The 14,116-nt window shown below is 47.6% G+C and overlaps 1 protein-coding gene across 2 annotated transcripts in view; it reads right to left on the bottom strand.

Moving 5' to 3' along the window:
- The window catches only part of Snx9 (sorting nexin 9), a 73,633-nt gene that overhangs the window by 29,806 nt on the left and 29,711 nt on the right, over positions 1-14,116 (bottom strand). For both annotated transcript variants that reach the window (XM_021149409.2, XM_029471234.1), the window contains exons 2-4: positions 11,324-11,410; positions 8,869-8,943; positions 7,192-7,317 (exon numbers count right to left, since the gene is read on the bottom strand). In XM_021149409.2, the coding sequence (XP_021005068.1) occupies positions 7,192-7,317; positions 8,869-8,943; positions 11,324-11,410 (288 nt within the window). The remainder of the gene's footprint in view (positions 1-7,191; positions 7,318-8,868; positions 8,944-11,323; positions 11,411-14,116) is intronic.

Here is a 14,116-nt window from a genome sequence, read left to right as displayed (position 1 = left end):
TAATACACACCCTGACCCAGGGGAAAACAGGGGCACACGATGTGAGCACTGATCAGCTCCAGTGATGAGCTAGAAAGCCACTGTGCAGGCTACTGCTGAGCCCTTACCACTGACCTAATGGCTCTACAGTAGGTACTTCTACTTAGGTCTTAATTCTCATAAGTAATACAGTAAAAGGAAAAATTCATGTGTAGTAAAAGGCAAAGGAGTTGAACAGGTCTGCCACTTTAGACCGTCTCCCGGGACACATAGCAAACACTGTCCTTGTTCTGTAATTCACAGTTTATGCCTGACTCTTTACCTAACCCCTACCCCAACTAAATTTCGGCACTGCTCACCATCCAGGAGCAATATATTCAACATATCTGTATAAAAAAATAAATCCAAGTTTCTCTTTCCTGCCTTGCTCCTGGAATGACAACACTGAGACCAATTATGCATTAATAAATGCCTGGGCCATGAGCTTTGCTTGTTCTTGGACTTGCTTAAACTTATCCCTTTTATTCTAACCTGGGTTCAGCTACGTGGCCGCTTTCCTCTCCCTGTCTCCACAGAGTTCCTGGGGTTTCCCGAGTTTCCCGAACTCGGCTACCTCCCTTCAGTCTGGCCTGCGTCTTCCCTAACATCTCCCCTGAGTCCACTTCCCTGCTGCTCTACAGCCATTTCCTCCTCAGGGTTGCTGCTCGAATCTCTCCTCATCCCACCCGAGTCTGAGCCCCTCTACCTGCTGGTTTCTGAGCTTTGCCTCCACACTCCCGGCTGACTCTCTCCGGGATTCCAACCTGAATTCATCTACCTGCTGGTTGGTTGCCTCTCCTGCAGTCCCAGCCTCCTTCCTCAGTAAATGGCTTTCAAATCTCCCCTGCTTCTCATTATTTCCCAGAAACCTCTCTATCCCTGCTGGATGTCCCACCTCCTATTTCCTACCTCAGCTCATTGGTCATAAGCTTTTTTTTATTGACAGGTAATATTTTTAAGAGATTCGGAAACTTTGATATCTAAACTCTATCAAAACCTCCTAAGATGCAGGGGAATATATGTACACTGGCTGTATAACAGGAAGCTATTGCCTGTGCATAACATCCTGTTTAATAGAATGGCTATTTCAAGCCATCTACCGAGAAAGCTTCCAGCATTAGCCAAGTGTCTGAGGAAACCAGCCTTGTATCTGTCTATCACACCAGAAGGACCTGAGAATAAACTCGGGATGGCCACTAAGGTAGCAGTGGCAGGTATGTGCACTGTACACTCATGCATCTATAACCACAGGGGAGCTACACTTAGAACAGAGGCAGACAACATGCTGTGTAATAACCTAGTTTCTGAGAAGTACATCTCCAGATGGTGTAAGTATCCAAACATGCTTAAATAAGCTAGATATCCACCAAGGCTACCGTGGGTAAATATATGCTATGGCCTACTGCCTAGGGCCACAAAGAACAAAACAACACAAGATTAAATCAGGTAGAGAGAATGATTCAATTACAAGATGCAGTGCACACGGCCCGTCTAACACTGCTGCTGGGCTGACAGCAGAGGGTTTTACAATACACTGTTTTTTCAAGAAGGAGAAGTAGACAAAAGCAACGGGCTATGAAGAGTAGTGAACAACAAACCAGCAAAACGGCTGTAAACCATCACGCCTGCCTGTGTAAGACCGAAGGCGCTCTTTTACATGATGGGCAGCAAGCAGGTCAAGTACATGTGTTTGCACCAGTGTCACACATCACACACGCAAACATGCTCGCACAAGCAATGTACTCTATCACCAATGGGACTGTTCAGCTCCACTATCATCGTATGTGGTCACTCACATACACAGTCCACCACTGACCCAAACATGGGCTACTCAGTGTTCAACACTGGCCAACTCGGTGAATTTTGAACTGTTCTGTAACCATGGGGCCAAGGATGTTTCCCATGGGTGCAGTGACTGAGAACTAGCCCTAACATTGACAATGCTTGGGTCCCAGCATTGCTACCAACAGCTCCTTGCATATGAACAATTCACCCTTCTTAGCTACTATGTTAAACGGGACCTGGAACACTACCTTCCTCGGGCTTCTATTAAGTATGAACGGATAAATGCATACAGTGCTGACAGAATAAGGGTTCAGTAGAGTGGGGGTTCACCTGAAATACAGAGAGAGAATCAGCACCTTATGAGGCAGAAAAAGCCTAAGGTCTGATGCCAGCCTGCTACATAGCAAGTTCTAGAGACTGCCTGGCTACACAGCGAGACCCTGTCCCAACATAACGAAACCAGCAGTTCACTGAGAGGGACAGTGCTACATGTCCCTCACGCCTCCCCCATGCTACAGCAGGAGGTGTGGAGAGGATGCAAGTAGTTTACATGCCAGGACACACTACTGGAGACATGTTTAAATAAGGAGATGACACTAGGCATTTAGGCTATTTTCTGCTAGCTGAAGATCTGCTTCCTTCAGGCATCCCAGAGAAGAGGGCAGGTGTGCCTCCCTCACCTCACAGTTAAGCTCAGGGCTAACACCCAGGGCTCAGGCTTTGGTACAAACACCTTTTAGGCTCTGAATGCCAAGAGTGTTTTCACAATCTAATCCCAATGTAACAAGCTGGGCTACCAAGATCTGTTTTAAAGATCCTCTGGCCATCAATTTTTTTGCTCTCATCTACCAACCCCTTTGTCTTGAAACCACAGACTTGGGCATGCAGTAACCCACTTTGTTTCTTAGCTGGGGCCTCCCCTTCCCTATCCTTCCCTTCCCCTTCCCCTCCCCAGTTATGCCCACTGAGCAGCACTTTCTGCCTTCCCTTCCTGGTCCCAGGATCTGCTTGATCTCCTGTCACTCAGAGCCAAACCCTTCCCTGGATCTCACTACACCAATCAGGTCTCAGTAAAGTGTCAGCCGACAGTCTGCAGGTCCTACCTCCTTAGCAATCACATCTGCCTGACCAGGCCCGGGAAGAGCTTCACATTACCGCATATGAAAAGCATACCTCTCAGGGTCGGCTGGTAAGTGCTTATTTCTTCATGCAGTTATTCATGTCTCAAATTTACCTTATTTATGGAAGAAGAAGGAGAAGGAGAAGAAGGGAGTAACTGGCTGAGTCTTTCAACACAACCAACCTGAGCCCAAATGTCCACCTTAAAATAAAAAGGTATTCGGTGAGCAGGGGACAAGGCACAGCAAAGCTTTTAATCAAACCAGCACGTTCACGGCACAGTCAGACTCAGGAGAAAAGCCTGGCAGGCCACGGGCAGAAACCCAACTCTGCGAGAGCATGTTGCATCTCCCCAAGCCTGTGCTTGGTGCCACGACTGAAGCACTAACACTACTAACAGTGCAAGCTGCACTGGAGTGGGGCAGACACCATGCATGCCATAGCTAGCGAGGCAAACCCAGGCAAACACACAGCCAAGATGTCCAAATGTTAGAATTTTAAACCTTTCCTTTCAAAAGCACCGTCTGTGTAAGAGTCCATCCAGGGCTCACACACAGCCACAAGTGAGGGAAAGAAGAGGCCAGGCACTCTGGGAACTGAGAGGCCAAAGTGCGGGTCCTCTGACGTGGGCTCTGCTGGAACGTGGTGACTCAATTCCTGACAGCTCTGGAGCCCTAGTCCTGAGCCCACACAGCTCAGTGTGGAATGAAAACTAGTAAAACCTCTGTGGTGTGAGGGGCAACTCTTGTGCTATGAATGACCCCATTCTCAGTTCAGAGATGGAAACGAAAGGAAAACTTGTAAGTCAAGGCACAGAAAAGATAATCACGAAAGACTAAAGAGACCCAGTTTACCTTCTCACCCAAGCTAAAAAATGACAATACATGCGGACTGTTTTAACATCACTGGGCAGAAGGACAGTGGTCCTAAGTTACTGGAAAGTGACATCTACAAACACCCTGATCCCTGCCGCCAGGAGAGACATGGCAGTGCCTGGTGGGCTGTGACTTGTGGAGGTGGAGCCTGGGCACGGGGAGGGTAGTGAGTGTGAGTGACGCTGTACCCAGGACGTGCTCAAGGTCTGCAGAGGAACAGGAGGCCTAAAGTTGACACCCACTAATGTCACCATCTGAGGAATCTCTTCAAGTCAGAGAAAGGATCACGAGAGGAGACTCAGAGCACAATCTTCCACAGCAGAAAGCCTCACACTGCACAGTGTGCTAGCAAGACTTCATTCAGTAGCAGGGCAAAAGTACCCTAAGTGAAATATTCCTCTGTTCACACTCAGAAAAGCTTAAAACGGAAAAGAAATGGACATTTAAAAATAACTTCTCTATCACAGGGTTCAAAATATTAACGAGGGTGCAAAGTACTCAGCAAAGTAAAATCACCAAGTCTGGCATCCAATAAGGAAACTACAAGCAATGAGACAGCAGGGAACTATGACCCATATCAAAGGGAAAACTCAGTCAACTGAGGCTGACCCAATCAGAACAAGGGAGCACTCCTATTTATGGATGGAGAGGAGACAACCGGAATGATCTCCCAACAGGAGACAATACACACAAAGGAAACGGCAGAGCTCCAGGGGCCAGGCATAGACACTATGCAAATGGAGAAAGAAGAAAACCCATAAGATACATTTGAAGCAGCTATAAAACAGCTTAGTTTGAAAAGCAGCAATTAAAGAGAAAGAATTCTGCATTTATCCTGCACTCCAAAAACTGGATCAGGGTAGCTAGTTAGCTCTGGGGATGATACCAGGAGGACTGAAGGCACAGCAGGCAAACTAACAGTGATTCGGGCATGATAGCAACAACAGCAAGCTGTCAGAACAGTGCACAGTTTCCAGTCTCAGTGAGAGTCCCTTTTGTTTGCGGATTGCTTCTGGACAGGAGACAATACCATACAATGGAGGGAGTCTATCGTGCAGCCAACCCAGGTGTCACTGGTATGAACATGACCAGATACTGTGTATTCTGATGTGATGTAACATGAAACAGTGAACTGCATCTACGATGCAGCCTGTACTTCTCATGTTCTTGCAGGGACTAAGATGTAACACAGATGGCACTGAGCTGACTGCATGGCCTTCTATAATGGCAACTACTGGCTACACAGTGATGAGTTCTCAGTTTATAGTATTTTTTTTTCATTTATTCATTTATTTTATGTGAGTACACTGTAGCTGTCTTCAGACACACCAGAAGGGGGCATCAGATTTCATTACATATGGTTGTGAGCCACCATGTGATTGCTGGGGATTGAACTCAGGACCTCTGGAACAGCAGTCAGTGCTCTTACCCACTGAGCCATCTCTCAGTCTAGTCTATAGCATTTCTGTTTTGTCGTATTCTGCTCCCTAGCTACATGGTTGGAGCCCCTGGACCAGGAAGCAGCTCCTGGTCCTGATTACCAAGCCCACAGTGCATATGCCTGCTGGGAGACATGCTGAAACCTGACTCCTCCCTGAGTTCTAGGGGAGCAGACGTGTTTAGGGTACTGTCTCTCATACACAGACACAACTTTAGGAGAAGAAGGGCTTTGGCTACCATGACTTTCTGTATCTGTCTGAGCTGGGTCAGACCCCATAAGTGGACCATGGCTGAGAATTAGTGAGAATCTCACCAAGGTGGCTTTCTGCTTGGCACTTTAGCTAACTAGCAAACTAAGGAAACTCTAAAGTATGAGATGCCCGGGAGTGGACTCCAGCTCCCGTGGCCTACTGTTTCCATTCAGAAAACACTCGAAGGCCAGCACTTAATACAGATTACTAGTTTGGTAAGTCCACCAGGAAACCTCCCTAGCCACAGGCTAACCACAGCTTATATTACTATCCAAGAGAAGAGGCTTGCAGTGCATACAAGGCTCCACCTCTGTATGCACGTGGAGACGTGGAGAAGATCCCCAGGCCCCACTGCTCCTGCTGCCCTTTGGCCTCTCCTGGGGCTGAGCAGACAGCTGCAACCTGACAGACAGGAAGGAAAGAGGCCATGAGGGGAGAGTGCAGGACTGATAACTTCAAAGTTCCAGAGCAAGACTCCAAAATGAGTGGCAAGTTAGCGTTCCTTGCTCATAACAGGAAGGCTGTTTAGAAGGTAGACTATTTTTTCTCTTCAACTCATCCACATAAATAAGAAAGTGTCAGGCATTGAGTAAACACTTAGTAGCTGGACTAGAAAGTGACCTAGAACCAAGTAATATGTTGTCACTGCCCCCCCTGGGAGGGGCACTGTGACCAGAATAATTGATGGAGATTTAACTGTTTCTCTCAAAAGGGCCAGAGGACACAAGGTCCTCTCATGTGAAAACCTAACCATTTCAACTCAAAACGTGACAGAGCCTGTACATTTTCCTATTCTCTTATTTACAGAGCTTAATCTCAAGTCTACAGAAGGGTCTCTGGTAGAAATATAAAATACACAATGTGGACATTCTCTCTCTTATTTGGTTTCATTTTTTGAGACAGTGTCTAACTATGTAGTCCAGGCTGGCCTGGACTCACAGAGAGCCTGGGATTAAGGCGTGTGCTACCAAGCCATGTTTAAAATCTGTACATTCTCTAAAACACGGGCTCACGCTAGGCCTACTTAGAGCCAACATCACTGACAAAGAGTGTAAGCGCAGAGCGCCTGGCTGTGCTACTTCTATCTGACTGTTTCTATGGGCGATGGGGGGCTGGGGGGGGGGGAGAGAACACTTGCTGTAATAGGAGGACCCATGACAAAGTCTAGCCAAGCAGAAACTGGCCGCCTCAGTGTCTGCTTCCTTCCCTCTTCGAAGGCCCTCATTCTGGAGAGTATTTAACCTTTTAGGGAGGGGTCCATACCCATATCCTGATATTCTCAAAAGCAAATCTCAACACACCATCTTTCATTGTATTATTGGTTTTGCAAACAGTCTTTAGTGGATGTTTCAGGTGAGGTCTGTTAATACCCAGCAGGAGTGCCACACCCTCTCATGCCACACCCCTTCATGCCACACTCCTAGCCCCCCAACCACTATATACACCCTCACAATGCACACCCCCACACCACCTCCCACCCCCAACCACTGTACACATACCCACACCACACCCTTAACCCCTCAACCACTGTACACACCCTCACACTGCACACACCCCCACACAACACCCCTAGCCCCCCAACTACCGCACACGCCCCTCACAGCTACTTTCAGGCAGCACCCACAGCGATGCTGTACCACCTGCCTCCCCTCAAGCGCAGCTCTCAGGAAAGCCAGCCAGCCCCAGCAGGAGGTGAGGCGTACCTGGTTATTGCTGTTGGCAGAAGATGAGTTGGTTTGAGCTGTGCTAGCTGTCAGGGAATCGAGGAAAGCTTGGTCGGCTACTGAATTCCCACAAGAAAACGGATCTTTTCCATCATTTGGTAAAATCTGAGGATTGGAAAGAACTGTCATTCCCTCACAATTCCATCTCAGTGAGAGCTTGAGGAGGTGACACACAATCTACCCTGGGGAGGGACCAACACTTCAGGGCTGCAGGTCTCCCTCTCAAGGCTGGTTTTGCTGCACTCTACAATTTCGATAGTTTTCATTTATATTTATGTTAAGCACTCTCAATTTTTTTCTTGAGATTTTTTTTCTTTGACTTATATGTAATTTAGATTGCTTAATTTCCAAGCAATTTGGAGTTAAATTTCAGTATAGTCTGAGAAGCACTCTGTGACTGGTTAATCTATCTACCTACAGACACACGTGGACGCGAGCACACACCCTCTGACTCATCAACCTACCTACACACATTCTCCCTGTCTCTCCCCCTCCCCTCTCTGTTGGGTAGTTGTTCTGGGAATTAAACCCAGGGCAAACAGTGTGGCACTGAGCTACATGCCTGGCCCTCTTCTTTTAAACACATTGTGCGTTTTATAGTTCAGAACACGGCTTATCTTAGTTCATGGACACCCATCATATCCTGTTGGTGAATGGTCCTGCTGGTTCAACCATATTCTAACATTAGCCTGCTGAGTCTGTCCGTTTCTAGTAAAGTGAACTCAGTCTTGAAAGATTAAACAAATCTACGAAGCTGAAACTATACCTCTTTAGAAACAAATGCTTGTATAAATAGAATGAATACCAGTGTTAACCTAAATCCTTAAGATTTCTTTTAGCGGCGGCCATTTTAGGATCTCAGATATACAGTGCACAGAACCAGCGCAAGATCTGAACCTCAGACTTTCAAACTGTGCTCAGGGGTCTATGGACTCTTGGCATTGTGTAGACACAGCTATGTGTACGTGTACGTGTGCGGGTGCGTGTCTCTGTGTATGTGTGTGTGTGTGTGGACACACACTTCTGGAAGAGGAAAAAACTCTACTGACTTCCCAGGATGTTTAAGACTCCTCACCCCTCAGTTTTAACGGAGGACAAGAGAACACAGACAGACAGACTCCTCCTGCTTTGCTGATAAGGCCCAGGGAAACTTCCTACCAGAGGCCTTCCAGAGGTAACTCAGTGTCTGTCACCCAAGAAGAGAGACAAGTGCTCAGGCTTGAGACCTACAGGCAACCAGCAGAGGGTGCCAGGCAGCAGGCTCTGAAGAGAGTTTTGCTGCTGAGTGGCTGTGTATCAGGCAGGCAGGGTCACGCGCAGGACTTTGGGGTGCTATCCTTTACTGTAGCTCGGTGTCCCATTGAAGACATCCTCCTGTCTATGAAAGCAGCAGAAGGAAGTGTGAAGCCACTGAAAGTCTGCGCATCAATCCACCTGGAGGCGGGCGGCAGCTGCCCCTGGAAGGAAGCTAATCTAAGCCCTTCTGTAGCTTAGGCCCATAGGTAAGCTCTTTCCTTATTTCTACTTCAATGTATTTCCCATGCTTTACTTAATTAGCACCAACTACTTTCCCATTGAAGTTCTTCTTTTAACGCAACAACTGATAGAGAGATGTGCAGCGACGATGAGCGTAGCTGGTCAGTGGGCAGTGCTTACTTCCACGTAGTCAGTAGGAACCAGCCCCTGCTCTCCTTTGTTGTTCTTTCCCTCCAGCCATCCTCCACCAACATTCTAACAGAAAAGATGAAGATAAATACAATGGTTAGGACTCGCTTAGAAATTCTGCATTGAGAACTGTTACAAATTTCTAATTTTTACATGAAAAACATGAAGCTTTTTATACATAGAACTAATACTGTTCAAAGTTTTACATTTTAAAATCGTGTTTAGAACAGAAAATAATCTATTCTAACAAGACACACCGAGCTCCAAGAAGCGATTAATGTTTATTTCCTTTGTGCGTGTATGTGCACACACAGGTGCACACACAGGTGGAGACCTGAGGGCAACATCGGGTGCTCTTCCTTGGACGCTGTCCACCTTTTAAAACATGTATGTGCTCCTTTATTGTGTGTATGTGCATGTGTGTGCACACGAGTGCCATGGCCTGTGTGGAGGCCAGAGGACAACTCAGGAGGTAGGTTCTCTCCTTCTCCATGTGTATGCTGTGGTCATCAGCCCAGGCCATTGGCTTGGTGGCATTGGTGCCTGTACCTTCATCCACTGAGCCATCTCATGGGCCCCACTTTCTGTTTGGAAAACTCTCTCTGGCTGGAGCTCACCAAATGGGATAGGCTGGCTAGTCAGAGAGGCCTGGGAACCTACCTGGTTCCACCCATGCCCGTGATGGCCACCAAGAGGCTTTGTCCTATGTTTCCGGGATTGAACCTAGGTCCCTATGCTTATAAAACAAGTGCTTTCCCAAAGGACCTATCTTTCCATGGGAAATGTGGTCATGTGTGATAATTTGTTACAAGGTTGAGTGTAGTCAATACTGTGTCAGGTCAATATTCTAGGGGGTTTTCAAATTAAAAACATGTGAGTCAGCAACTAAGCTAACAGGACATTTGATAACATTAGGAAATTACTAATTTTACGAAATGGCTGGAATGTATTGTCATTCTGTCTGAAAACTAAACCTATTTCTACTTGTTAGAAATACAAAACTAGGGGCTGGAAAGCTGGCTCAGTGTTCATAAACCCTCTCTGCTCTTAGGGACCAAGCACATGGGTGGTTCTCAATCATCCAGGACATCTGATGTTCTCCATGACCTCCACTGGCACTGAGACACAGCCCAGGTAGCCCATGAGAGCTTGAGCAGCCTGGTCAGGCTGCGAATACTATGGGTTTAACATATAGGGCCAAAAAGCAATGCTATGAGAATAATCATTATCATAAACCAAAAGAGGGGCTCAAAGTAGCTGGTGAGAGACAATCAGAGAAGCCCTGGGAACCAAGCACAGCTTCCTGCCTCAGATACAGCCACTGCACTGTGATGGGATATTCAGGAAGAACACTGGGGAACAAACCTCAGACAAGGAGCCTTAGGACAAGAGACACAGCTGCTGGTGTGGAACCTAGGGGCTGTGACAGGGTCTGGGGAGGACATGCCCAGGGGCACAGGCAGAAGGCTGAGGGCCTGCACTCTCAGTGGCGTCCTGGGAAGCAGGTGAGGACAGAACAGCAGTGGCTGGAAGGTCTGCTCATTTTGTAGCTACAGAGACTAATTCTCCCTCCACTTCACTCTTTTCCCTTCTGAATAAAATAAGAGTAATTGAGATAATTTTCCTCAGAACTTTTATTTCAAACAGTTTTCATCTCATAATACTGCTAAAGACTTTAAGAATGCTTACAATTAAGTTGCATATAAAGAGAATTGAACAGTGTGGTGACTACCCCAGAGATAACAGAGTGTGGCCTGGATGATCTAATAATGGTATTGTTGACTTCTGAGCAACAAAGATCACAGAAGAAACTCAATGGGCTATAAAAACTGTACTCTATAAACAGAAATGTGCTAAATTTCCACCAGAAGGAGTTTGAACCCAGAGACCACACAAATGCTTATGGGAAAGGAAGGGAAGGGAAGAGCTGTGTGGTCAGAGCTGCTCGTGCATGTATGAGGATGAACGCCTCTATGTGCACACGCAAGTTCAAAGAGGGTTTATGAACACGGTGATGTGGCCCTGCTGGGAGCTAAGCTAACACACACTGCTTTCTGGTAATCCTACTACAGGGTCAGGCTAAGAACAGAGAGAGCAATCAGAAACTAGGCTGTTTAGGAACGCCGGCATGGCTGCTTATGTATTACAGAGACACAGCCCTGTAGCGTAGGGAGAAAACACTGGGAGTTGATTCCAGGACCACAACAGGATGCTTGGCAGGTTACAAATGTTAGGGAAAAGCAGCAAAAAGGAGGCACAATAAATTTAGTCACACACTCAGCCATATGCAGGGACTGAACTTCTCTGGGTGCGCATGTAACAGCTTCTTGTAGCATCAGCATTTCATAAGCAACAGCTGAAACACCGATGTGAGCTGCTGAGCATACACGAAGGAAGGCACCACATTAACGCACATCCACAGCGCTGTAAGCTCGCCCGCTCTTACCGGGTTTGTAATTGTGATGATTTCTCCTTCCGCAACGGTCAGCTCGTTGTTTCCAGGCTCAGCAGCAAAGTCGTACATGACCCGAGCCTGCAGGAAGTGGGCAGGAAAAGAGGACGTTACAAATGTAAGTCCAAAGCAGATCTCAACAACTTAGCTTGCCTGTAAGTGCAACTGTGTGAACCTGACAGTGCCTGTGGCTGACCAGGAGAAAAGGAGAGACAGTTCAGGACACCTAGTTCCTTCAGAACCCCAATGACCACAGCCCCTGCACATACTGCATTTAGAGAGGTTGGTCCTAAAATACAGTTCCAAACACACCTGCTTCATTAAGAAAGCAAAAGCCCTCCCCTTCCTTCCATGTGGTCAGAAGCAGATGCAGGCAGTGGTAATGGGCGTGCTATGCCAGCCTTACACACAACACAAAGTCTTGGGATCACTGCAGCCCAGGCGCTAGCCCCTAGGGTGACTTCTGAGCCTCACAGCAGACACGGACACTCTTCCACACTTTCCACCGGACCAAGAGCTACAACAGGGCTGTGTATACTAGCCAGTTCTCCCAAACAGCTCTGATTTTCGAACTTTCAAAGTGGCTCACCTACTTGTGGGGCATGTGGCTGTGACAGAGGACAGTGCAGCTGCACTCACTAAACCTATCCGCAGTAAATGCCCTGCAGCCAGCAGGCAGCAGCCAGCAGAGAAGGACCAGCCTGAACTCACCACTGTCTTCCTCTCAGAGCTGCTTCAATCCCAACTATTTTAACAGAGATGGAAGACTCACAAGTAGTGAGAAGATGAGAGGGGGCCCCACTACCTTGAAATACATACAAAAATAATAGAAACTATCTGTGAACAAGCCATAGGCCAGGTACTTACAGCTCTGACAAGCTTTAACTGGGGCTTCATAATGTTCAATGGAAAAATTTTTTTGACTTTTGCCCACATTTGAAATTTTTTCCTAAAAAATCCTGGAAAGAAACAAATGGCCGTGTAGTCTGTCAGTCAAGAAATCCCATCCGCTGTCTCCTGGCAGCAAGGAAGGGGCTGAGAGACAGGCAAGGGGACAAACACTGCCAGTCTACACAGCCCAGGACAAAGGACAAAGAAAGCACGTGGAGGTACTGCCCTCACACAGCTGCACAGGAGATAGGATTCTGCTTGTCACGTTGTGGGATATTTTTTGGAAGCACGTCACATCAACCTCAGTCCTCTGCGGCGAGGGCAGGGGGAGATAAATGGGCGGGCGGCCGGCGGGCGGAAGGAAGTGAGCTTCCTCTGGAGCAGAGCCCGGCGTGCTGGCCCAGCTCCAGGCTGGAGAGCAACCTGCTGCCTTCTTGTTGCTCCTTGAGATGCCTGTTGCATTTTTCAGTTCAGCTAAATCCAGTTGGTCCCCAGGTACTGAATCCTGAAGGCCCTGGTGACTGTGTAATTCCATGAAGTGGAATGCGAGACAGTGACACGCAAAGTGATGGGTGGAAACTCCTTCGCACTCTAGACATTGGTGAACAGCCACACGGGATGGTTAGAGAGTGTGTGCCCTTCAAAGCTCACGTTCAGCCATCACCCCAGGTCAGGTGTTCTAGCAGGAACCTAAGGGAGGTGCTACTGCGCTCAGGATGCATTGCTACAAACCAGACTTCTTGGAGAGGGCTTACTCTCCAGCTTTTCTGCCACGTGAGGACCCACATCCTCCCCTCCACCTGATGCACAGAAGTAGGGCTAACAGAGTCTTGACCTTTGACTTCCCTGTGTCTATAATGCTGGTGAAATAAATCCCAGTCTCTGTAAGCTGCCTGCCCTCTAGCATTGTTATGGCAGCAAAAATGGACGCAGACTCACAAATGGACACTGGCCTCAGCTCCAGTGTCTGCTGTCTACTTCCTATACACACAGCCTCAGCTCCAGTGTAACTGTCTACTTCCTATACACACAGCCTCAGCTCCANTGGCCTCAGCTCCAGTGTCTGCTGTCTACTTCCTATACACACAGCCTCAGCTCCAGTGTAACTGTCTACTTCCTATACACACAGCCTCAGCTCCAGTGTAACTGTCTACTTCCTATACACATGGCCTCAGCTCCAGTGTNCTGTCTACTTCCTATACACACAGCCTCAGCTCCAGTGTAACTGTCTACTTCCTATACACATGGCCTCAGCTCCAGTGTAACTGTCTACTTCCTATACACACGGCCTCAGCTCCAGTGTCTGCTGTCTACTTCCTATGTACACAGCCTCAGCTCCAGTGTCTGCTGTCTATTTCCTATATACACAGCCTCAGCTCCAGTGTAACTGTCTACTTCCTATATACACGGCCTCAGCTCCAGTGTAACTGTCTACTTCCTATGTACACAGCCTCAGCTCCAGTGTAACTGTCTACTTCCTATATACATGGCCTCAGCTACAGTGTCTACTGTCTACTTCCTATGTACACAGCCTCAGCTCCAGTGTCTACTGTCTACTTCCTATGTACACAGCCTCAGCTCCAGTGTCTACTGTCTACTTCCTATATACACAGCCTCAGCTCCAGTGTAACTGTCTACTTCCTATACACACGGCCTCAGCTCCAGTGTCTGCTGTCTACTTCCTATACACACGGCCGCAGCTCCAGTGTAACTGTCTACTTCCTATACACACGGCCGCAGCTCCAGTGTAACTGTCTACTTCCTATACACACGGCCGCAGCTCCAGTGTAACTGTCTATTTCCTATACACACGGCCTCAGCTCCAGTGTAACTGTCTACTTCCTATACACACGGCCTCAGCTCCAGTGTAACTGTCTACTTCCTATACACACGGCC

Source organism: Mus caroli, chromosome 17 (genome assembly GCF_900094665.2).
Source record: "Mus caroli chromosome 17, CAROLI_EIJ_v1.1, whole genome shotgun sequence".
Classification (NCBI taxonomy): Eukaryota; Metazoa; Chordata; class Mammalia; order Rodentia; family Muridae; genus Mus; species Mus caroli.
This window is presented reverse-complemented; position numbering and strand designations above follow the sequence as displayed.